Below are 25101 nucleotides of genomic sequence, written 5' to 3'. Positions count from 1 at the left end.
TTCACAAGCTTGAGTATCGAGTTTCGATACGCGACTACGTTCTTTGATGGGACCCGTCGTATGCTTCAGATAGATACTGGCTTCCCATCATCATTCCATCGCGTCGATAAAACCTGCTCGGTGAAATCGTGCCAAGTCTAGACCGTGACGTAAATTCGGTTGGAAAAGGGAGGAAAGCGAGTGAAAGGGGACAAATGGGGGAGGAAGGATTCGACATTAATGGCCAGTTCTCGGTTGGAATCGAGCTGGAATTGTGTTCGTTGGTGAATGGAAACAAATGAACGGAATTGGGAATATTTATTGCCGACCATTTTTTAGAAAATAAAATCACATTACCACTAAATAATTTTGCCTTACAACCTCAGACATAGTTAGGGATATTTCGCGTAAACCTGAAAATAATTTTTAAACCCACATTTCCTCATTTAACCCAATCTGCACCACTAAAATTCAATCTATCACCCCCAGCAACCTTATATTTGCCCACGTAGCCCTCGAAAGTTAATAGGCAGAATACAAAAGAAAAATAAAGTAGATAAAAATTCTATCGAACTCCAAGAATTGAATTGCAAGCGAAATCTATTTAGTAGACTCCTCGAGGCTAGATCATCAGAGGATCCTTCACGGTGAACAAGAACCGAGAGAATAGAGGGTGCAGGGAAGATCGAACGTCAAACCAAGGGCGAAGCAAACGCGACGAAAGAAAACGACCGTCGAACCCGACACATTTTCGCGCTCCAATAAACTCGAAGCTCGATGAAGGCTCGCCCTGAAGGGCGATACCTGCGGCGACCGTGCAATCCCTGGTCGTCGAGGACGACGATGACGCGGTAATAGGGATAAGGTCCCTTTCCTCACGCCCGGTTACTCCGGCTAACGACATTCAAATTCCATTAGGGCAGCCGCGATGTGCGGCTGACAACTTTCGGATTACAGAGATCGGCTCCTCCTCTCTCTCCACTTTGGCGAAAGAAGAACCCTCGTCGGGATAATGGCGGACAGAGGGAGAGAGAAAAAGAAGCGCGGAGACACGCGAAGGGCCGAAGAAACGAGGACGATTAAATCGCAGCACGGCTGGAGGTATTTAAATGAGTGCATCTACATTTTAAATATCCCTCTCGCTGCGGCTGCGATTTCCAATCGTTCCGTGATCACAGATACCTGCCGAGCTTCTCGAGGGTTACGTGATCTTGATCGTTCTCGTGTCGAGAGACAAACTGAAGATGTAAAATAAATTTGGAAGAATTTTCCTGGATTCGTAGTTATGAGTGTAAAAATATAATTACAGTAGAATCTCGATTAACTGAGTCCTAATTGGTCGTAGTATTTTTTTTATTCTGGATTAGGTTCTTATTTGGTGTAATAAGAGTAAGAGTATAGTAGAACATTGAGTGATTGTACTATGATCTGTAGTGTAACGAAAGTAAATAAATTTGCCACCAGGAGGGTTTTTTTTAATCAAAGTCCCACCATATTATTCTTTTTTTACTTCATTTTATCTCTCTCACTGTCCTCTTCCCTAAAGATTCACGACGCTCGATTCACGAGATGATAATTGCAACGTATCGACGACCCTTCTTCTTTCGTTTCTCAAACGCGTCGTTTTCATTCGCACCACGCCACACTAACTCTCCCATCCGCCCAGGGAACAACCGCATTTGCATATAAATATAAGTAAAAAGTGTATTTGCATTTAAATGTCCGGAGCGGGGCCAGAAGTTCTTTGAGCTTCCTAAACTGGGGGAAAGTTCGACGACATTTGATCGAAAGTTCGCGGCGAGCCTGTTGGAAAGTGTTTAACGACGAGGAAGACGCAAATGAAGACACACGCCTCGGTCTTAAACGAGACCGAGGGGGATCACCGATTGAACCGCTCAATTAAAGGAGCTGGTCAATTAACGATAAATCAGTAGCCTACCTTAACGAACAACCGATACATGAATTTTCCACGCTTCAAGGAACTTCCTCGACTTATCTGCGCTTCCCTCTTCTGCAAGATTTCATTTTAGTGGAAAGCTGTTTCTGAAGATCTTATTAAAACTTCGATAGTTACATTGCTCCCTCAACGACTAATAAAATGTTCGAAGTTGCTGTAGCAATCGTTCTTCAAATGTGTTTCTATTCTAGAAGCACTTTAAGATCTTAACAGATCTATAAAACGAATACAATATGAGTATTACGGCATTACATATGAAGGAATATGAACAGAGAAAGTATCAACTAAAATAGATTTAGATCACGTTCACTTTCGCTTTCGAATTTTTTCGAACACCTGTATCACTGTATCAAATACCGAGTTAAAGATATGACTGAAACATAACACTGTAACCGCGCTTGCAATATTACGACCAGCAACGCATAAGGCAGTTCCTTACGACCTATTTGCACAGCCTTTCCATTAATCATCTGTGAATAAATAATTGCTTCTGCTGAATGTTCAACTATGTCATCATTCTAACAAAAATAAACCCGTTTACGGGTATAATTTGCATAAATACGGCAAGTATAAAATTACCGCTGATTTTGATGAGCATCGCACATTAAAGTCAATCGAGAATCTATAATGACACGATACATTATCCTTCTTGCGTTACTTGTTGCAGGGACAGTTGCTGTCTGTAAGTTTTCATTCATTTTCAAGATAAAAAAAGAGAAAATAAAATACTCATTTTAGTAGGATACATGATTGTAAATTGCTTGTTAAATTTTGCTTAAGATTTCTAAATATTACCTATTCTTAAAATTGCTTTAACTTAATTCTATGATTTGAAAAATCGTTTAAAATTTTTAACAAGTATCTATAATAATTAGTAACATTGAAATTGTAGTCGCTGCCAGTACAAAGAAATGTCCTCAAAACGAGGTATGGTCGTGGTGTGGCAAAAACTGTGAACCGACTTGTAGCATTTTTCAACCAGGCTGGACAGTTTGCCCAGATTTTGTAGGTTTTGCAAATAACTCGTTAAAAGCTCTTGAAACATACACTATTTCCAATATTAATGATATGAATATTTCAGAAATGCTCGAAGGAACTGTACGACTGTAGATGCAAGCCTGGTTTTGTTAGAACTGAAAAAGGAAAGTGCATGGATGTAATAAAGTGCAAGCACTGATAAATCTGTCGTAGTGGGTTCTTTTCAAAGTTTGAATTTTATATAATTATTCTCAAATATAGTGTTATTTTGTGAATCTGTAAATCGAATGCATCATCAATAAAATACAGTTCAAATTTAAGGCTATAAGTCTTAATGATTTCAATTGGAGTTATCCAGATGTTCCGAATATTTATCGATAAATCGACGAGTCCCATTTCTTTCCTATCGAGTAAATTAAACACGTACTATTAGCTGAGTATGCTAATTTCTATAAAATATTTATACAGCTTTCGCATTAATTTTCGAACAGAAAAGCAAACAATAACGTTATCTCGAAAAATTAAATATATACAGAGAAGCAATTAAGCATGAAATGTTGAGGTATATAATTCAGGCCTATTCAGATACTAAATATTAGACACGAAAGTAAATTCGAAGGTATCGCATCGAAACATTTACCATGCATCGATACCTCATTTCCATGCTACTTCTCACTGCGATGGTCGCTGCTCGTGAGTACTTTGACAAAGTTTCTTCTAGTATCAAAAGTGATGAGATTCTACTAGTAGAAGTTGATTGCAAATAATATAATTTCTGTTGAAGTTGCTGCAAATACTGGCGGTTCAGGAAAAAAGAAGTGTCACTCGAACGAAGAGATGTCCTGGTGTGGAAAAAGATGCGAACCAACTTGCAAAGTACCAGTACCAAACGAGAAAACTTGCCCCGAGCTTGTAAGCACTACAAACCTCCCATTATATTTTTAAACACTTCTCAATACTCATTTCAACTATATGAACCAATTTAACCAATTATAGGTATGCAACCCTCTAAAATCCGCTTGCAGATGCAAAGAAAATTTCGTGAGAAACGACAAAAAGCAGTGTGTCAAACTCGAAAAATGTCCAAAGTAACGATGCAAAAATTATTTGAACACTGTCCACCTAAAAATCATTCGAGATAAAACCTGTTAGTAATAAATATTATTTGCAAACTACAGTGCATAGCATTCAGTTCACTAATACATTCATTCGTAATATAAATCGTGCAACGATACGAGTTAGAATTTCCAAGTTTTACAAAATTAAGCAAGCTATAACTAAACTTTTTAACGAGCTGAAGTAGGAAGTTTCAGAGTATTTGTATTTATTCCAAGATTCGCGAACTTAAACGTCTACTAAAACTGCTTTCGTTGAGCATCAGAAGTTCGAAGGCAACGGGAACTTGAAAGCTACATTTACATCCAGAGAGTTGCCCCGCAGATTTCTGCACTTCTAATTGGCAGTAAACATAATTTGGAATGCAACCCAGCGTGCGAGCAGGGAAACAAGTTTGCCAGGGTTCCATGGTGTTCGATATCGATCAACAATGCAGCAGAACCGGAATACACACACGCACATGGGGTTTCCATTGTGGCAACATCCGTCGCGGACCGAACACGAAAGCTGAAGTCAAGTATGCAAAATAGCCGCCTACTCGTATTACCATTCCGTACCCAAAAGTGCACTTCGCGAATAGGAATATTTCAACGAATTTCACGCGCCTCTTCGATGGAGACGACACAACAATTTATATGCTTTTGAAACGAAGACTCCAGCCACAGAGGAAGCCGTAGCAAACCGTGGGACAGGACAGACAGCTTCCAAATGCCGCGCGGAATTTGCATCTCGTCAATCTTTATATACTTCTCCGACAGTTTCGTTCATTTTTCTGTATGAAATGAAAGACGCGTCTGCGAAAGACGGGGAATAGCAATAACGTGGAACGTAATATAAAACACAATCCTGTTTTGGAGACGTCATGCAAGTCCAACAACATTCGCTATTATTTGTTAGATGGTGCAATCATGAAACTGTGGAATCGAGTTTCTGAGCTGAGAGAAATAAGACTGTACGAACATGAAAGTAGATAATTTAAAAAGAATTATTTTTTAAAAAATGAGTGAGTAGTTTACGATGAAATCCATGCGTCTTACGTTCTATAATAATATGACTAGACCGCAGTTTTATACTGTTCTTTTATACCACTTTAGTAGAATAACCAATACTCAATATTTGATTACAATTTTAGTACCCCATAAACGTGAATGGAGTTTAAGGAACCGAACTGCATTCAATTTTGCGTATTTTAAAGCCATTTAATGTCTTTCGCAAAAAGACAGAAAATTTTTACGCCTCTTACGATTGAACCAGTTCTGAAACAATAAGTGCATAGTCGAAGGGAGCGTGATGGCGAGCCTCTGTATGGCTGGTCTTCGGGCTCTGCGCGTCGTCCACGAGCGCAAGGCAGACCTCCAAACAGCTTACATAAGCCGTCGACTGACTGGCTTTGCTACCTTGAAGTCGGTCGTTGCCGCTGTCTCCTGCAATCGCTGCACGCCGTCGTATGCATCGAACGTTCTTTACAGCCGACTGGAAATCAAGACTTACAGCTTGCACGCGGGAACGATGGAGACAGAGACAACGGGCGAATACGCGCAATGGATAGATTTCAGCCTCAACGTGGGAATACACGTTGCTATTGATCCTCCGCGGTAGGGATAATAAATCGTTGATTCGCGTTCGTGCGTCGAGAAGAGGCATCGTTAAGAAGACGATGCATGCGATGGCAGAACGCTTTGTGCATTATTATCGTTTCTTCGACGTGCGTCAGCCTAACGAGCCGATTCTTGCCTCGATTGGAGTATGAAATTGAAGGCTACCAGTTGTCTTTTGCGCGTGGATGACGCGTGCTTTAGCGAAGGTACTGCGCTTTTGGAAATCACTGCAGGGTATCATTTCGAAGAATGAATTAGCAAGTTGATACCCGAGAGCTTGTGATAATAGCAACCTAATGAGCTTCGAGTCTGATATTTTTAGACCTCGATCTCCGAGTAGTATAGTGTCAATAGTGTGAAGTATTACTTCGACGCAAGTTCTGCATCTACAAAGACATTCTCACTAGTTTTGTAAAGGGAGATCAATTATTAGGGTACTTTCAAATTTTTATCTCACTCTGCAACATTTACGTTTCTAGTTTTCTTACTAATATTGCCAATATGAATGAAACATCTGTTGATTTCATTCACTTTCATTCATTTTACTCATTTACTCATCGTTTCTTTCTGTTTCATTTTCTTACACAAAGACAAGACAGCTTACGATAATGTAAGTTCATCGTGTTCCACCTGACCTGTGGACTCGTATTGAAGTAATACTGTAGTATGTATTAGCAAATGCAAATTGTCTCTGTTCTGTTTGACTGGCAATACGTATACACAATACATATACGTTTAAAATGGAGCCTCGAAGCGTTTCTCGGAACTTGTGAGTGGGTGCATTTTTGCTGACAACTACGAGAAAAAACATGGGAATTAAAAAAAAAAAAAAAAAAAACGATTGGAAGCGTTCATGTGACTAATCTCATTGACTGTGAGTAAACAAAAACTGATCAATGGTCTAAGCTTGAAGAGAATTTCTCGGAACTCTGACAAACGCGAGCTAACTCGCGTTTTTTAATTGAAAGCATCCACGCGACTAGATTTCAGGCAGCTGAGTAAACAAAACGAGGTAGAAAAAGCGTGTTCTCAATTTTCTGCTTGGCGACCTTTTGTGAGGTAGAAAAAGCATGTTAACAAGTTTTTTTTAACAGCCGTATCGTAGAGAAGGACATTCACACGTGAGCAAAGGATAGAGTGAAGTAGGACTACTATCGTGGCTAAAAACAGAAGCAGGACGAATAGTAACCAGCTTATCATACAATTTTGCTCTGTCTCTCGAACTCTAGATTTGTAACGAGGCAATACTGTTGTAATATTGTATGATCACTGTGTATCCTTGGTATAAAATAATTAACCCACATCCTGGCATTGTAATTTTACTATACCTATCGATAATATATCGTATAACAAGACTCACAAATTTTCACTTTATTAGGTTTTGTAAGTAATCCATGGATATTGCTCAAAGCAAATATTAACAATTGGGTTAGTCCAAATACTGTGTCTTGGCTATACTAGTTCAAGACTTGAGACTAGTTAAGACTAAAAGTGTTAATGTTGTGATCCCACGGATTCTGAAACCCAGATAACTAAAATGATAACTTGGGACTTGGAAGCTAGAAATTCGGACTTCCTGACTCAATTCCCTAACACTTTGGGATTCTAGAACTATAGAATTGTAATACTTTAAAACTCTGTGACTCTGAACCCATGAGAGACTGATGCTCCCAAACCTCGAGATAATGAAAGCTCCAAAATTATAAGACTGTGATCCTGACACTCCAAAAACACTAAATCACGGGCAAACAAGTTACTGACACTGTAGAAACTCTGAGATTCTGAAAATCTGCTGCAATAATGATACTCGAAGTCCCTGAAAAGCAAATATAATCGAAAAAAAAGTGCTCGACCTTTGCAAACGTTTCCGATAAAAAAAAGGCGTCGAAGCGATTGGTATTGAATTTGTTGAAGAAACTTGAAGATAAAAGTCCGACACCGTCGCGCCAACCGAATTGTTTCCAGGAATCTGATCGAAACGTCGAGACGACCTAATTCCAGGGGGACGTGACCAGGGACCGAGTGGTCGTCCACCCTCGCGCGCAATCGATTCTAACGAGAGAGAGGCTTAGGACGGACGATCAAGCTCGTATAAATCACGGTTCCTTCCCCACGGGGTGTTAAGGCGAACAGGAATGGTGTCCCCGATAAAAGTCACCGGGACGAAAATTCCTTTCCCGTCGTTGCGGAGACAATAAACAGAAGTTTCAGGCATTGTTCTCTTTAAACGGATTACGTTTACCTCTCGCGTACGTCTTATGGAGTCAGGTGAGAGAGAATGGCCAGTGCATTTACCTGCAACAGAAAAAAGACAAACAACGATCAGATTGGCTGCATTGAGAATTCATTAGCTGTGAACGAGAAAGGTTAATTAATTAGGCTTAACGTTAATTAGTGGAACGTACGACTTTATCTGAAGCGTGCAAATAAAGCAGAAAGAGTTCTGCTGAACTGTATCGCAGGCGGGCTAAGTTTATTTCACTGACTGATGTACCGTAAATATTGGATGTTATGCAACAGCATTACATTCGCCGATATTTACACATTTGCCCATTCTTTTAATCTCTGACATAATATCGCAGCATATAAGGTCACAGGCGTGTTGGTCGATTAGAGAAAACAAGATAAGTTATCTACCTTCGGTTACCTCGAGTTTATCAGGCGTGTGAAGAGGCACTGATACCGCATTTGTAAAAAAAAAAAAAAGTCAATTGGTCACTTCAAACCACTTCTCCCACTTCCCTATCTGATTCAATTTAATCAACATCACTCCTCGGAATTTCATCGAGATAGTACGGATGAAACTATTTCTGCAATGAACGCTGCGATCAGATTCCTAACAATCCTAACTCTCATTTGAACTCTAAGTATGTATAATCAAGATTAACTCCTAGTTAGTTTCGTATCATAAAGATACCATTGGGCAGCTGAATTCCTACTGTAGCATGCATTATCGAACGAAATCTTTCTAGTTTTATTACGCCTCCAATTCGCGCGTTCGTCGAGCACGCGCAAGAACGCGTATTTAAATTTAGCATCCGACCGCCTTCCTGCAGAGGCGAGGAATTTCGCGCGCGATTTATGGGCCACGTTTGTCCCGTCCAATCGCGAGCAGCTCGACGAGACGCGGTCGAACAAGGCGAGAGAGAGCTGCCATTCGTTCTGACAAATGGATCGAAATTGCCAATTACCTTCCTGCCGCGTTTCTTTGCGCAGGGACACCGCTGATAAAGGCGCTCCGTTGCTGCGAGAACGAGCAACCGAAACGCGGCGTTAATTCGCCAATGTAAATTTCTACGCGCCATCGATCGTCGCGTGCCTCGATTCTCGATTCTGAACAGGCGTTATGCCGATATCGTTCACGCGCCATCGACGCCCATCGGCCGAACGGAGGAAACGCTTTATTCCAGGGAGCTGGTCAACCGTGAAAAGTAAATCAACGCTGGACGCAGGGTCTTTTTCTTTTCTCCAGGGTTCCAGGACACGCGCAGCCTGTAACTCGCCCGTTTTACTATTACTATTAACGATAGTTATACATCACGCGCGCCGTTTCCCACTTTTTCCCCTGTGAGTACTCCACACGCAATATACTTCCCGCGTTGAACGCGACGAGATTTGGGATTCGACGTCAGGGAGATGGAATCCACTGTTTTCTCTGGACACGTTATTACGCGCAGGAACGATTGGCAGTGGGTTGACATTATGAGGTTTATGAGAGGCTTCTTTTATTGATCTCTCGATGGATTTGTGTGATGAAAGTATGTGCATAGCTTTGGTGTACGTTCAGAAGGGAAATGATGAGAAAGTTGACACGAATTGCTTTGTCTGCCAGCTGGAGTCATTATCATGAAGTGTAGAGTAAAAAGAGAGTCTAATTATGCAAGGGGTTTAATTTGAGATAAAATTCTTTGCTCCTTACTCTTGTCACTCTTGCATAATATGTTTATTGTTTGAATAATGGCACTCCGCAATAACAGGGTATTTAAAAAATATTAGCATTTATATAGCATTAAAAAAGGTTACCTCATACTTTGGTTTTATTTAAGACTTAGAGGACCTTGTTTGGAAACTATTACTTAACATATCTTGCAATGAGTATTGTGCAGCAGAATTACTTTAACGTTGCATAGCTGCCGATATAAACCAAATTTGGGTTAGAAATAAAAACGGAAGGTGCATCGAACTTCAGGATGTCGAAAGAAATCATGAGGAGTTTTCTACTTCTGTGTAACTACTTTTCTTCTTTGACTTGAATATAGTCCCTTATGTAATGATAATGGATTCTATTGTAAAATGTAATTCTTGTTACATTTATGAAGAAATACAGACATGTGTTATTTATGACTCATTCTTATTTTTTCACCGTTTAAAAAATTCTTCTATTCTTCTATTCTTGCGCAACCATATACTTCGTATCCACTTTTAAATATGCGATAGCATATAAATTCTGAAAGAAAGACAATGCAAAATAAGCTTGCCTAAATCGAATAATGTTATCTTGTAACCTGGAGAAAAATATGTTAAGATATGACAGTAATAAAAACAGAAAAAATTATTCCACTCTGTGTACGTTCGTATCATACCTGAGTCTTGTAACAACATTGAAAACGTAATAGCCAGTGTAATAAACAACTTTATTACCTCTGTGTACGTATAAATTAACGATGATTACGAAAAACAGTACTCGCAAAAACCCTCGAGATTCAATTATCGCAGCAGAAAGCACAAATAACATCATCAAATATAAGATTTACATGACAAAAACGTACCTATAAAAGGCGAAGGCGTCGAAAGCTTGAAAGTTATAACTGAAAGTGAATTCGAAGCTACAAGAAAGCAACCAGCATTGAAGAAACGAAGATGTCTCAATATATCATAGCAACCGTTATTGTGTTTTATGCCATGATGCTTCCTCCTATTTGTAAGTTTTCTTTAAATAGTCTAGACTCTAAACCATGCGATTTAACTATCTCAAGTGGTTAACAAAATTTTATGTTCTATAACGAATTATATTTATTGACTCTTTAACGAAAGAGTACTAATTGAATAGACAGAAAATTTCACACCTTCTCACAGTTTGTGTAATACAAATATCAGTTTCTAGTACATATCTAATTTAAAAGTGTTAACTATAAAATCTTAAATCGTTGAGTATAATTAAACATATCTAAATGTTATTAAAGTGAGTCAGAGTTCCTCCTCCTCCACCACATCATCTTCCACCACAACCAAAAGCATCTGTTCAAAAAATGAAACGCTATCGTCGTGCGGAACAATCTGCGAACCATCTTGCGAGGATTTAGAACCATGGACTCGAAACTGCTTCAGCCAAGTAAGTGTTTAAAATAATCGCAATTCGTTCTATAGAAGTGCTCATCTGTGTTGAATTTTCGAAACTATTGAAGTTTTTGTATTTGTTTCAACTTACGAATATGTAGAGTCAAAAACCGCGTAATTATAACCGAGCACATTCGTATCTTGGCAAACACCTATCCCAATTTTCATAGTCTCATCCAATCGATTTCAGATATGTTTACCACCCGTGACACTCGGCTGTAGATGCTCTTTCGGTTTTGTTCGAAACGAGACCGATTCGTGCGTATCGCCAACAGATTGTTAAAATAAATGAATGAGAAGTGTGCACAATTATAAATTCTAACAATCTACTGTCATCTTGTGCACAGCATACATAAATGTCTATTATAAAATATTTCTTATTATGAAGTATCGAAAATAAAGAAGGATGATTTGTACACAAAACTGTAGTTCTATCATTGCCATAGTTTCTATAAAACACAACGATGTGCCTTTTATCAGAGACTGAAAAGAAATCGATAAAATCGCATGTCACGTCAAGGGCGTCTCTCTAATTCCGAATTTCAAAACGCGACACAAAAGAATTAAACCCAGCTGAGTTGGCCCCAAGCAGTGAAAGGGTGTTTCGACAGAGGCCGATATCACGGCGTCGACGCGATCTCCTTTGCCGTCTGACCTCCATTGTGCACGGGTGAAGGTTGCCGAGGGGTCAGAGAGCTTCGACGATCCCTTTCTATCTCTCTTTTACGAGATACACCTGTTCGGGGGCCAAGGTGGCAGAATTCTTGCCTCTTAGAAGGCAAGTGAACCGGATTAACCCTTCGCTGTTACGGTTCAATAAAACGGGCACTATAGGAGAGAAGATTTACGCAGAAGTGACATAACTCCCTTAATAGATGAAGTATGACTTTCGCCGTAATTCTAGACGTATCGTGAGAAGAATTTTTACTTCGATCTTATATTCACATCGAACAGGCATTTTTGAACGAAAGGTGCTTTAGGTGGAATAGCTACTGGCAGAACAACAGGATTAATTCAGGCGACGTGGGTCTACTGTTCCCGAATTATTGGATTGTGTAACAGTTAATTATTAAACCGGTCCGAGAGGTACGCGTAAAATGTCGACCCTCGTTTGGAATCGACGTGACAGCCCACACCTACCTCTAAAAACCGACACCAAACCTTAATCGCTGACACCGTTTCTAAAACCCTGCCACGCCTCCGTTTTCGAGGAAGACTAAATCGATATTACCTGAACATATAATTTCTGTGGTAAGTAGGGATCGAAACTTTTACATTTTTAAATGGAACCAGCAATTTAGATATACATCTAAGTATGTATGTATATCTAATAAGTACATTTACTAACTATACCTAAACAAGCAGGTATCATCATATAATTATTTCAGAGGAGCGTGTTTTATTTTTTTTCACAAAGAAAAAATAAAAAGGTTGAGAGAGCACTTCGAACAGAGAACTACTGAAAGTATAGATAAATTATCCTACTTTCTCATTTTAAATCATTTTTAAACCTTCTTCGCCAATATACCAAGCTACTTAGAACAGTAAATTTCACATTTATCAATTTTTACCGACTATAATAGTCTACTTCCACAATTTTTTTTAATTTCAGTAAATCAATGTTGCATGTTTTCAAGAAATTTTCAATACACTTTCACGAAATCTTAGACGTCATCTGTGTCCAAATACAAAAGGTGTATTCTCCGCCAGCGATCGCCAGAAGGGGTGGGTCGATTTCCGGTTCAGAGAATATTTATTTTGCGCCAGTGCTGTCTCCTTTCTGAGAAAATAACCCCATGGACACAGCAAGGACTCAGGAAGTGCGGGATCTCGGAGTCACGGAAATGAGGTACCAAGGGCAAGGTGAAAAGAACCGAGAAGAGGGAAGAAAGAGACGAGAAAATGAGTGGTGAGAAGCAGGGACACGTCAGGAGCAGCTGCTGCTCGGGCGTTTTGCGAATTTCGCTGGGAGGCATTAAAAGGCCCCCCTTCGTTCTTTTCCCAGCAACTTTCCTCTCCCCCTCCCCTCCGTTTCCTCTTCGCCGCGCAAAAACGGGAGCGCGTACACAGGCCGTTGGTCGGGTTCACACGCCACCAATGAAAATCCTGCTCCTCGCTTCTCGTCTCCGGAAAAAAAAGGTCACGACCTTAGAAAAATTTGTAACCTCACAGTTTGCCCCTTATCAACTTTCAGACCCTTGCGAATTCAAGAGCATCTCCCTCTGAAATTTTAGCGAGGTGGTAAAGTAAATGTCCCAGTACTCGGTCGTTTAAAATGTTAAATGTTCGAAAAATGTACAGATAATATCTCGAGACTTTTAATTACGAAATCTAAGCTTGAAATTAAATAAAATTAGCATTACTGTCCATTACTACCAGGCATGGCCAGCGACTGGGGCATTTACCTGAAGTACTATAATTTTGCATTCAAGTAGCTTGATGTCAAGTTTGTATTTATATAAATCAAGATACTTGAATGTAAGTGGTTTGAAGCAAAAACTACCCTTTCGCGAAGAAAAGGAACGAAACTTCTGAAATTGCACAGAGGATGTTCCAGCGCAGCGAGATCACGATATCGACGGTTTCCTGCACACGGGGCACGATAAATCCGCAAGACGAGGACACTTCGGGACGATGGTGCTTCACGTTCCTAGAACACGGACTTTTTTCGCGACCCGTTGTGGAGGAGCCCTTCGGGGGACGTTTCCGCCCTCTTCTGCATGACTCGGCGAAAAGAAAGAGATTCGGATGCAGCGAACGGAATGTAGATTCGCGAGGCTGCTTCCCTCAGCGTTTTCGACGCGATCGTTAAGAGAAAATTGAGCTCCCGTTCGGATTATCTCGGCGGAATAAGAAGGTAACTGGTGTGTTCGAGAAGATCCGATGGGTTCGATAAAGGTTTCTTCCTCGACGGGAAGTATCGTCGATGGAAGGCTATTATTCTTTCCCCGAGCACTCGCCGAGGAACTCGAACGACCTGGTACGTTCGTACAGAGACGTTTTTTGCCCGCGAATCTCGGTAACTTCGGCTATAATTCTCTTCCGCGATGGAAGGCAGAAACGTCAAAGATATCTTGCAAGAACGGCCCTCCAACGTCGATATTAAATTGTTATTTAAATCGCGTGTTTTTGTGCCAAAGCGAGCCACGAGCCCCTCCCGCGAGTTATGGTTAACGGGCTGGAAAGCGAAAAGGGCCGCGCGCGAAAAAAGGCCAAGAGGAGAAAAAGAAAGTTTTCGTGGCACAGTCGGCTCGCCACAAAGACCGTCCCCCGCAATATTTCTGTCATGCTACATTAAATTCGTGCGCGCGTTTCCTAACGCGACCGCGTCGTCAATAACAAGGAATCGTTGGGCGAAAACAGTTCTTTCCCTGCTCATTCTATTTTAGTTTTATTTTTGAATTCGCCCCCGCGGCTGGGCAACAATTCGACGACCCGGTCGATCGATTTATCTCGTTCGGTCGCGCGTGAAGCGGCAAAAGCGAGTTAACCTTGCTGGGGGAGGGAACGCTCGTTTCGAAAATCGACGGAACGGCTTTTAAATTGGAAACCATTTCGATGGCTCGCGGGGACCGACGAATTCGAATTCGTTTACAGTCGATTGAAAATTTCCTTTTGAAGAACCATTGTGAAGATTAAAATTAAAAATTGAGGGTAACTGGTTTTTTTGTTCATTACAAAAACGTAGGTTTCGCGTACGTAGAACGTTGTGAATTAATCAGAGGCATCGAAGCAGCGAGAAAATTCGTTTCAACAATCTGCCTGTTTCATTTCGTTCCAGAGTTACAAGCACGAACTGAGCTAATATTAAAATACAAACATAAACAATTCTTCAAAGAGAGTTGAAATAAAGCACAACCTGTAATTCAGAAACGAATATTTGTATCCATTTCACGATTCTACGCTCCCAATTCAGCCCTGAAAAGGTGTGTTTATACTTTCATGAGCACTCCGCATTGAAAATAACAACGCAGCTATGATCAACGTTGCACAAGGCAAGAATCAATCGATACCCACATTCCATCATCATTAAACAAGAAATTACAGTGGTATAATCTTTCTCCTCGGAACAGGAATCCACCTTGACAGTTACCGAGAAAGGCTCCCAACAACAGCAAGGCACCCATGGCGGCGTCCATCCGTGTTATCACGAAGAATACGTGGAGTTATCGCCGTCTGGAGGCGGAGAACGCGGTTTTCCCCGAGCGTTTTCGCGCGTAACGCGACAAAGCCGAGACGCGTCAAAGGGGGCAGAGACAATACTTCGGCTGGGCGTTAATAATGAGCTAGCTATTCCGCCGGGCATCGTGCTGCTTTGTTCACCCGCGCATTATTCGAGCGTGCAAGCGCGGCGCGTATCTGGAACAATCAGTCGCCGTTTCGGTGGTATGACAACGCGCTGTATCCCCGTCGGGGCAAGACAGCCAAAACGACAGAGGAACGATAGAGAAACTACGACGAAACTTCGGGGCGGAGAACAAACGTCAAGGATAAAACGGTTTGGGAGGCAAGAGGACACGGTTCACTGGAGGAACTTCCGACGAGGAGGGAACTCTACCGAGGGCAACGCGAGATTTCCCTTCTCAATCGACGTCACCCGATCAGCTACGATCCTTCTTTTCTTCTTTTATAGACCTTACGGGTGGCTCGACTTCCAGGGAAAACTTTCCTATTAATCGAATGCCATCGTGTCCTCAGATGTTCCCCTCCTCCCTCTGCCACTACTTCGGATCGTTTCGAGATGGTAGGATACCATTTCAATCGTTTCCCTGGAACTTTTCGCAACTTCTCTACCGTGCTAACCTATTTTCGGAGATTGACGAGGCTTGAGTAGGTTACTATCTGGCGGTGTAAGTGATAGGCGTTTCCTCGAAATCAACCTAAGCTGACGTAATCTGAAACGAATCGTGCTTCAGAGTCTAGAGCTGAACTGAAGCGAGAATCCTGTACCATTATCAGTTGAAATCCTAATTGAGAAGCTCGATTATATTAACGAACATCTGAATTTCATGGAAAAATTGAAATCTCCCCTGCAGTGGGATAATCCTTGAAATTGCCTGTGCCTGCTCACAAAGAGACACTGGCATCAATTCCCAGAGATATGGAGGGCTCGAGATCTCCCCGAACGCTATCCCCGATACATTCTCGTGAAATAATAATCGTTCTTCAAATATCGAGGTCCATCCGCGTAATCTCCTTAACGAAGAATCGTCCCTTCTGTTGGCGAAAGAGGGAAATGCCTCCTCTCCTGGTGGATCCAATAAGCGGCTATCGGGTACGCTTGTCTATTCTCCCGAGAGATGAAATTCGTGACCGAGGCATCGTTGCGTCGACGAAGACCGTGGCGCGGAATGGAACGAGAAACGGGAAGAAAATAAGAGAGAATACGGGGAGAAACAATCCCATTCTCCCCATGGCATTCGGGGAGGGGGGTCGAAAAAGGTCCCGGATTGAGGACGAACGAGTGGCAGGTGCGTCTGTTTCTAGGGTGGAGCCTGTTGGGGACCCTTAATACGGTATTTCATCGGTCATAATGCACCCCCTTCCCTTACTCGCCCACCCCTTTGTTTCGCTGGAACGAAACTGATGCGCCACATCGCCAGAGTGTCTCCTTTATAACATTCTTAATGTTGGTACTGATGGAACATTACTGGCTCCTTAACCCCCTGCTGTTCTACGCAAGGCTTCATGCTAATTCGTTAATGCTACGGCAATTTAGCAGTATCTTCTGTGATACTGTAATTATGAGTGTTCTAATGGATGATTCTTTGTCTTTGTTGTGTTATATAATGTGCATTTGTTGTATAATGAGTGACTAAGGATAGCGTATGATAGTTTAAGGAAATTTTAGTTATGCGAAGCTATCAGCGCGTCATTTTGACGCATTTCAAATTTTAGGAGGAAAATTACGTAAGTACGGTTCACATTTTCTTTCTGGTACTTATACTGGTTTTCGTCCATTCAACGAGACAAATATATATCCAAATTCATTTTATCCAAAACCTAATTTTGAAAATCTCTGTGTGGTATATCTATCTCTACGGATATGCGTCAATTTGACGCAATAGTAAAATAAACATTGATGCTAGCACATTCTACTTAGATTTCTCTATAAACCAAATCATACGTATACCTTCCCATAATCTAAAATAAATATGTCATCGATACCTGTGCAAGAAGAAATAAATACACTCCGTTGCGTCATAAGGTTCACAAGAAACCATCTGGGGGTTCACTACTTGTTAAAATCCTGTTACAGTCAGACACAAATTCCATCAATGTTCGTTCAGCTTGCAACAAATCCTGTTCTCGAAGAGCATCGATGCCCCATAAGAGGTCTTTGAAAACATGGTTACACGAAGCCACGTATACACGCAGAGGGAGTGTATGTACATCCAGTGAATTCAAGGAGGGTTCAAAAGAAGAGTATTGTTCGCATTGGCACGTGCTCCATTGTAGCAACTGCCCAGGAAGAACATTGACGAACCAGCTGGCTACAGGCACCAACGATGCAAAGGAAGAACCCTGTCAAGCCGTTTCTTCTTCAACGAAAAAGAAGAATAGGCAAAGACGTTTAACACCTTTCACGATTCTGTTGTAATAGAAACTTTGGCACGGCAATTTTTTCGAATGATGTATAATAACCGGTTACGAAGGAATAAAAGTTAGTATTTTAGCGTATGAAGGTAGACAGCATATATATCTATGGTTTCACATGCATCGTATAGTTATCAATTATCGACAAATGGCACAAATGAGTATATCAGTAGACAAGAGAATTGACGTTAACTGTAAAGCGCGTGTATGCATAATTAACTGCAATTTTACAATAGCAAAAGTTTCAAACAAGTTTGTTCTTGAGATAGCTTTCTTATCACCAGGGTTATTTGTTTGTAAAATATTTTAACGAATGATATTTGCTAAAAGACAGATACAGTAGTGCATGAAATACGTTATCAACAGTAAAAAAAATATGTTTATCGCATGGCCATAATTTATATTCAAACACATTTGGTATAAAAAGTGGAGCAGCATGGACTTCTTGAGTTAAGTAAAGTGAGCTTGAAAAGAGAACAGCACCATGGCACGATACACTATCATTCTCGCACTTTTGGCTGTGGTGGCAGCAGTTTGTAAGTTTTTAGTTCGTTTTCTATTTAAAAAAGCAACCTCTATACTTCTGAAGTTACAATCTAATTCTGCTTTCTATTTTTTAATAATCAGATGTTCTGCTACTTAAATTCTATTTTCCCCAAATTTTAATAACCAATTGAAGGTTTAAAGAGTTGTCTTCTTGTGAAGAAGCTGTTTATCCATGTGAGTTAGATGGTAGTCAGAATGTCAAAAATTAACTCTATTATGAACTATTTTATATTCCCTCGATCTTTCAAATTTGAAAAACAGAAACTAATGTTCATAAATATGTGTAGCTGCTCAAGACGAACTTGAGCTGAAACCACAGACACCAAACTCTACCATTTCTTGCCCGTCTAATGAAAAATGGAATATTTGTGGACAACTTTGTGAACCATCTTGCAGAAACCCATGCCCAATACGAGAACTCTGCCCAGCTATTGTAAGTAGTTAAAACATTCGTTAAATACTGGCTACATGGTACACTGAAATTTTTATTTCAACATTACCAATTAAATTTAATTTAGCAATGCACCGCCAAATTCACGGGCGGTTGTCGTTGTCAAGACGGCAAAGTCAGAAACAACAAAGGAAAATGTGTCAGCCGTTTACAATGTTGGTCGGAACCAAAAGGACAAACGTCCCCACAGGTACTTCCATAGGAATTCAAGGGATAATATAAGGGAATTTAACAAAATATTCTCTCTAAACACAGCTATTAAATATGATAAATTTGTAACTGTGATAGTTACTGTCACATTATACCGGAATACAATTAGAATATAAATATGAGTAAGTGTCTATATTATTTACACCCCTGATACCGTTAAATTTCTACGGTTATGAAACAAAAATAAAATCTTGAAATTGTAAGAAATTAGAAATTTACTAGATGTGAGATTTAGTTTATGGAAACCCAGTTAGACATACTAATGAAATTTTACACATTAAGTAAGTTGTCTAATGATGTAGAAAAAGTTTCTCTGAGTACTCACCTATTCAATCTTTTATTATGATCCCTTCAAAAGGTCGCGTTTCTCAGTTATCACACTTATAAAGAATTCTTAAACTTCCAAATTTTTCTTTCACTACAATCTTCAAGTCTGATCAAACGCCACTCTGTTCGACTGTTTCGTACAACCTATCGCGACTGAGTATGTGCCTTCATCCTCTGCTTACGTGAATTGTGGTTGTTTCATCACTAGTCCACCAATTTATGCGCCCCAACTGATCATCCGTCGTTTATTGCATTCTAACACAGATGATGTATAAAAAACCACAGCCATCTGTGTGGTAAGTATTTCCAATAGTAGGTAGTTTTCCTCAAAAGAAGTTCTTGGAATTCAAGAACGTGGATATTGTATAGAATGCATACTATGGAACGTGTCAAACCAGAATAGCTTCCATATTGTAAAACGTGACAAAGACTTGGTGGGGAGACTAATTGCACACATGAACAGGGAAAAATTCACTTTCGTGTGGAGTTTACCGTCAAATTGGCGCATAATTTAAGAAACTAATTTTTCTTGCTTCTTGGTAAAATAAAAAATTTTAATATGATTTCTCACAGAAGATAATTTATAATGGAGAAACTCGTTATATTATATCTGTGGTTGTAAGTCAAAATGTCTTAAGTCACATGTTATTATTTTCGAGATATAGACGTTTAGTTTCCAACTTTAGTACTATCTTATGGTTATGTGTTTTCTTGAATCCTTATTTTTAAGTAGAAAAATTCTTTTAATGTCTTTTTTTTCTCTACGAATATAAAATCTATATTTTAGATCTCAATTAAAATCTTCACTCGAATTTTTTGAAAATGTGACAGGTTGTTTTGCCTTGCAGCCACAGATATAATGAACAGACGTAAGTTCTAAGTACTAACATCAGAAGATAAAAAATTCTTATATTCTACTGTCTTTGCAAATTTGCAATCCCATGTTGTCCACCTATCAAAGGTCCATAATATCCTGTTACAAACCCCAAGGATAGTCCCACCCTCGTAAAGAGGCATAAGGAAGGCCGAACACAGGCCACCACCGCGTCACCCCGCAGCCAAAGAAACAATTTGTTCACCAGAAAAAAGATTTCAAGGGTCAATAAGTATACAAGCTCCACGAGAAATCCTGCAGGTCCCACCCAATGGAATATAACGAAAAAGGAAACACGTATAGCTTCGGTCCAGTCGGGTATCCCCGAAAAGCCACGTTCCCTATCGTATTTATGAGATGCCCCGAAACCTCCCCACAGAAGTGAAGGAGGGGTTAAATCAGCGTGGCCATCGCTCGTGCTGACGTATTCGCTCGCTCGCGCAATCGACGTGACCTGCACGAGCGAGAAACTGCCTGAAAGCTCACGTCGCACGCCCTTCAAACGAGGAAATCCAGCCCCTCTTCCTTTGAGCCTGTCGATTTCGTCCAGGGTATAAGGCCCTGTGTTCCCACCACTTTCCTGCCCGTCACACGCGCCGTTTTCTCCTTTTCTCCTCGTTTCTTCCCCAAAACGACAGACGCTCTCCCGCCCCTCCCCTGCTTCTGTCCCGAAATCGCGACGCATTCGTACGCAATCAAGCGGTAGTTCCAACGTCGTCGAGGCTCACCCTCTAGAAGGGTAGCTGCTCCTCATCCCTTCCCTACTCGCGTCGAATTCATCGTGCCGTATTAGCAGCTGTCGAAGCCGATCAAGATCGTAACTGTGGCGACCCAAGATCTCAGCGAAAACGGAGGCAAGGTACACGAGAGGATTGTGCACAGGCCTAAGTACGCGTGCACGCCCTTCTTTTGTCCAGCGACAATACGATGAAATGCCAGGCCCCAGGATCACGAGGGGTGATTGTGTGAAGCGACGATTAGCCAGGCCACCCGTCCCTAGGATTCTGTATTTCGAAGAGGAAATTTGACGAGTTACTTGCGTGACGGTTTATGCTTGGTGAAAAAGAGGCCAGGTAGCGATGGAAAATTAATCTTCATTGATGGGTGCATCGGGAGCTATGGGGATTGACATGTTCTTTTTTAGAGCTTGTCAGAGAATGGTAACAATCATGAGGATATCATGGGAAAAATGAGGCAACGTGGATTATCGTTTCCAGGCTAGGTTTCTATTCGTTGGGAATAGTCCTTTGCATTTGGAGGTTCTAATTTTCTATTCATTTTTTACCCTTAGAATAGACAATCGTGAATGACTTTAATTTAGTTTGAGAATTAAGATCCCCTTGAAGGCTACCATAACGATAATTTAATGGTTAGTCTCTTTTTAAGCGTTTATTCAGTCACTTCCATACCACAGTGTCTCAATATCTCAGAAAGTTTCTTAACACATCTCATCCACGGTGGCTAGAAAACACATGCCTCGCGAATGAGTCAAGTTACATGCTCGTAGGAATTTTATGGATATTTCGACACTTTATTGTCGAATTCCTGAGAACATGGATAGTAAAAAAAAAAGGAATACACGTGCAAAAAAACAAGATTCAGATACATCAATTGCATTAGTCTGAAGCGTTCTAAAGACTGCGCTCACGTGAGCGGCGCGACATATCCTTGGGGCATCGTCTGGCGACGAACGTTCCCTTTCTACTGAAACTATGCGTTCGTTCGAAGAAAAGCCAAGTGCCCGCCGCGAGTCTACATTTACCGATTTATTTCTGTCCGTAGAATCGCCTCAACGATACCACCACCACCTACCAGATTCTCAGACCAGCGATCAATCTACAACCATTGATTGCACAATCCTGTCCCTGCTCCAGCTGACCCGCTAATCACCCACGTACGCGATAAGTAACAATCCATTAAAGACAAGAACACGTGAAAATTATGCACGCAGCTTAATCGATTCCAAAGACCAGTTTCTAATCGCCGTGCTTGATTTCTCATCGAATACCCGGCTCCGTTCAATAAAAAGTCATCCCGGCGTTACGTCAGCGGCGATCGGTTCGCCGTGTGCAGCGATTACGCAATAAAGTCTTCGTCGCAATGGGGCAAGACCAAAAACGCATGCGATCATTAGATCCGTTTTGGATGGGGCTATTCCGCGATCGAGCAGCCTTCTCCCAGAAAAGAGACGCTGGAATCCCTCGAGAGATCAGGAAGATCAATTCGAGAGTTACGTAACGTGATCGCGTGTACACGACACAGAACCGTCGAACAAGAGCAGCACGGTTTTCCATCGACCGACAGAACCACGCATTATTCATCGTCCAGAGTTGTTTTCGAATTTCCTTGCGGTCGCTGGCGGAAAAATCGGCCGTCATCGGATTCCTCGTCCCGTCGTTGATTTATTACGCAATCTGCGCGCGGGAAGCCAGCTAAGATACGAAGAACGAGCGAGCGAGTTGCTCGCGCGAAGCGGCGCCTCTCCTCTATCGCGTTCCCTTGGCTGGCTCGCAAACAACTTACATAATACCGTATATTTATCCGACAGCACGAGTTTACTGCACCACCGACACCGTTCGCTCGCTCTTTCGTTCCTCCTCGTCCAATGCGCGGGCTTCCGGCACGCGCGATCCTCGCCCGGGAAAAGCGTGCATACGAGACCGCGTGCGTGATGCGTTAGCCACTGGAACACGCGACACGTGTCGCTTGTCTCGTTAACAAACACTGGGTCTTTTTTGGATGTGGGATTTATGGCGAGATTGCTTATCGACGCATCGCGCTGGCGAATAAGCAAGTTCTTTCTCGTTTTTCTTAAATTATCTGTTTTTATATTTTTAAATTTTTAAATCTGTGTATATATCGATGCATCTTGCGCACAGATGTTTAATTGAGATGTAATTGGTTGTGTGGGTATCCGTTTGTCATGTGTACTTCCGGTTCGAGTCTTATTGTTGGTGACTCACAGTGGTATGGATTTTATTATCTTGTAATTACTTCATTTTATCTTGACTCCTTGCATGTTATTGTTAATTCAGATTTATGTCCCCATTTTTAAGTGCCTCATGTTTCAGCACTGTACAATGATAACGTTAATGTAACTGTTACATGTGTCGGTAATTATGACAATGATCTGAGCCTTGTATTTTCTATTTTAAAACGCGTTAACTGTGAACAGTAAAAAAGAGTTATGGAACAATTTACGATTCACAAAATAGGGTTCTGAGTAGCTTGAATAAAAGACTTGGATATAACTGAATTCTACCAGGTATTTATCGCTAAAATACACATAAATTAAACTCTATTAAACAACTATCTACGACCTTAAAGGTTTCATTACATTATCTCTAGGTTTTCAAGCGATTATTATAATTTCGGTCACTTACGTGTCTCCAATTTCCAACAAATCAGTTTTACAATAATTCACACTCATATCGCGAATGCAGGCTGGACGAGCAACATTTAAAGTTAAACGCGTCGAAGCGTTAAAGATAGAAAACGTGCTGGCAGCACGAGCTGACAGAAGCTCGTTAAAATCGGAGGCGGACGGTTCAATCGTTCTCCTCGTTACCCAAATTGGATAACGAGTCTTCCGCGTAGAATAATTGGCCGTTTCGTGGCGGTGAGAGCCGTCGTCTGAACGCGTAAGACAATTCCACGACGCCAACGTGTACTCGGGCTCACGTTGGCTGTTGTCGCCTGTTTACTCTGACCTCGAGGAGGACTATCGCGCGAGTCAGCACGAGGAGAGCAAGCGGAGACAAATAACGATGGGTAAACACGATCGTTCCGCGACGGTGTGTATCGACGCGCTATAACTCTGTAATCAAGTTTTTCTTGGGTTAGGTTAGGGCCACTATCGTCTGGCATCGACTCTGTTTACTACTTCGACACTATTCTTGCGCTGACCGAGAATGTGAACGTCGATCACGCACACGAGCCGAGGCAAGTGTCTTGCGTTGCAACCGTGGAGTTCATACGAACGCGAGCCACGGGAGGAGATAGATCGAGCTCCTCTTGATCGATGAGCAATAGCGATATTAGAGGACTCGGAATTTGAACAGAGAACTTCATTTCCTATTTTCCATCGCGAGTTAAACTACCTCGATATCAGCGTTTTATCTTTCCGTTTCGAGTGCATTCTATGCTAAGCACTAACTGTGTCACAATTTTTCGTGGTTCACACGTTCTTAATGAAATACACAGATTAAGTGAACGATGCATATTCAACGTCTTCAATAATAAACGCTATATTTAATATTCTCGTTTCCCGACTAGGCCAATGTTTCCTGATACAGCAACGCGTTACGTATACTCGATACAGATAATTTCGCGTTTCATGTTCACCTCTCTCTTCCAGTTCCCTCCACGCTAATATAAGAACGACATACACCGAAGAATTTCCCGTCGAAACCCTTGTCAGAGATTCGAGGGCCAGAAGAGAGCCCATCCGACAGAAGCTTCGAATATGACATCCGATGTTAAGTCCACGGCCACGATCATAACCCTGGCGCATCCATCAAAGGCCCTGGGACAACGTAATCTCGTTCGTCCCCCCTGTCGATTATTTTCGAGGTTCATTATTATTCCACGGGGATGACGGAGATAAAACGCTGTTATTGCATGTTACGACGCAATAGGTCCTTAGGTGGCTTCGTGATTCACGGCTCAGCCAGAATGGCGAGGCAGAAGAGGATGGGAGGGCCACGGTCCATCACGTAGCCGTGTGCACAGCCACGTAGCAACTTTATTGCTCGCGAGCGCATGCACACAGCGGTTCGTAAGAACGTGACGTAACAGATGTAACGTGGCGGCGGACTGAGTCGAACCCAATGCGCGGAGGTGCAGCGCGTGTCGGCCAGCGGAATAATGCAACCTCGTTGCGCGGAATTACACGTTGCTAACTAACCTAGCGCAAAAACCAGTCCCGGAGGACTGACTGACACGAGCAGAGTCTGTCGAGCGGGCAAACATGTTTACCCGCGACGGCGACGTTCCCGCCGAGCGCATTGTAACGACACAGATAAGCGTTTTTACGGATCACTTCTGTTCTGGGTTACCAACGTCGAGCCGTGAACTTTAATCCGGGCGTTAGTTGAACAGCGGAGCTCGAGCTCGTAACGAAGAATATTTC

General features: G+C 41.6%; 3 protein-coding genes across 3 annotated transcripts in view; 1 reads left to right on the top strand and 2 right to left on the bottom strand.

The window, feature by feature from the left end:
* The window catches only part of LOC143183247 (headcase protein-like), a 160513-nt gene that overhangs the window by 73422 nt on the left and 61990 nt on the right, over nt 1–25101 (bottom strand). The gene's annotated exons all lie outside the window — the stretch shown is intronic.
* On the bottom strand, nt 9–23837 carry LOC143184133 (uncharacterized). Its single transcript, XM_076386161.1, has 4 exons — nt 23636–23837; nt 23354–23603; nt 7871–7923; nt 9–113 (listed from the first exon to the last, which is right to left on the bottom strand). The coding sequence occupies exons 1-3, from the start codon at nt 23835–23837 to the stop codon at nt 7920–7922; spliced, it is 456 nt and encodes a 151-aa protein (XP_076242276.1). The 3' UTR covers nt 9–113; nt 7871–7919.
* LOC143183539 (venom peptide CtAPI-like) lies at nt 17983–18891 on the top strand. The gene is made up of 3 exons (XM_076385093.1): nt 17983–18098; nt 18396–18541; nt 18627–18891. The coding sequence occupies exons 1-3, from the start codon at nt 18047–18049 to the stop codon at nt 18759–18761; spliced, it is 333 nt and encodes a 110-aa protein (XP_076241208.1). The 5' UTR covers nt 17983–18046; the 3' UTR covers nt 18762–18891.

This window comes from Calliopsis andreniformis, chromosome 9, assembly GCF_051401765.1.
Source record: "Calliopsis andreniformis isolate RMS-2024a chromosome 9, iyCalAndr_principal, whole genome shotgun sequence".
Lineage (NCBI taxonomy): Eukaryota > Metazoa > Arthropoda > Insecta > Hymenoptera > Andrenidae > Calliopsis > Calliopsis andreniformis.
Note: the sequence above shows the minus strand (reverse complement) of the source record. Positions and strands in the feature narration are given on the sequence as shown.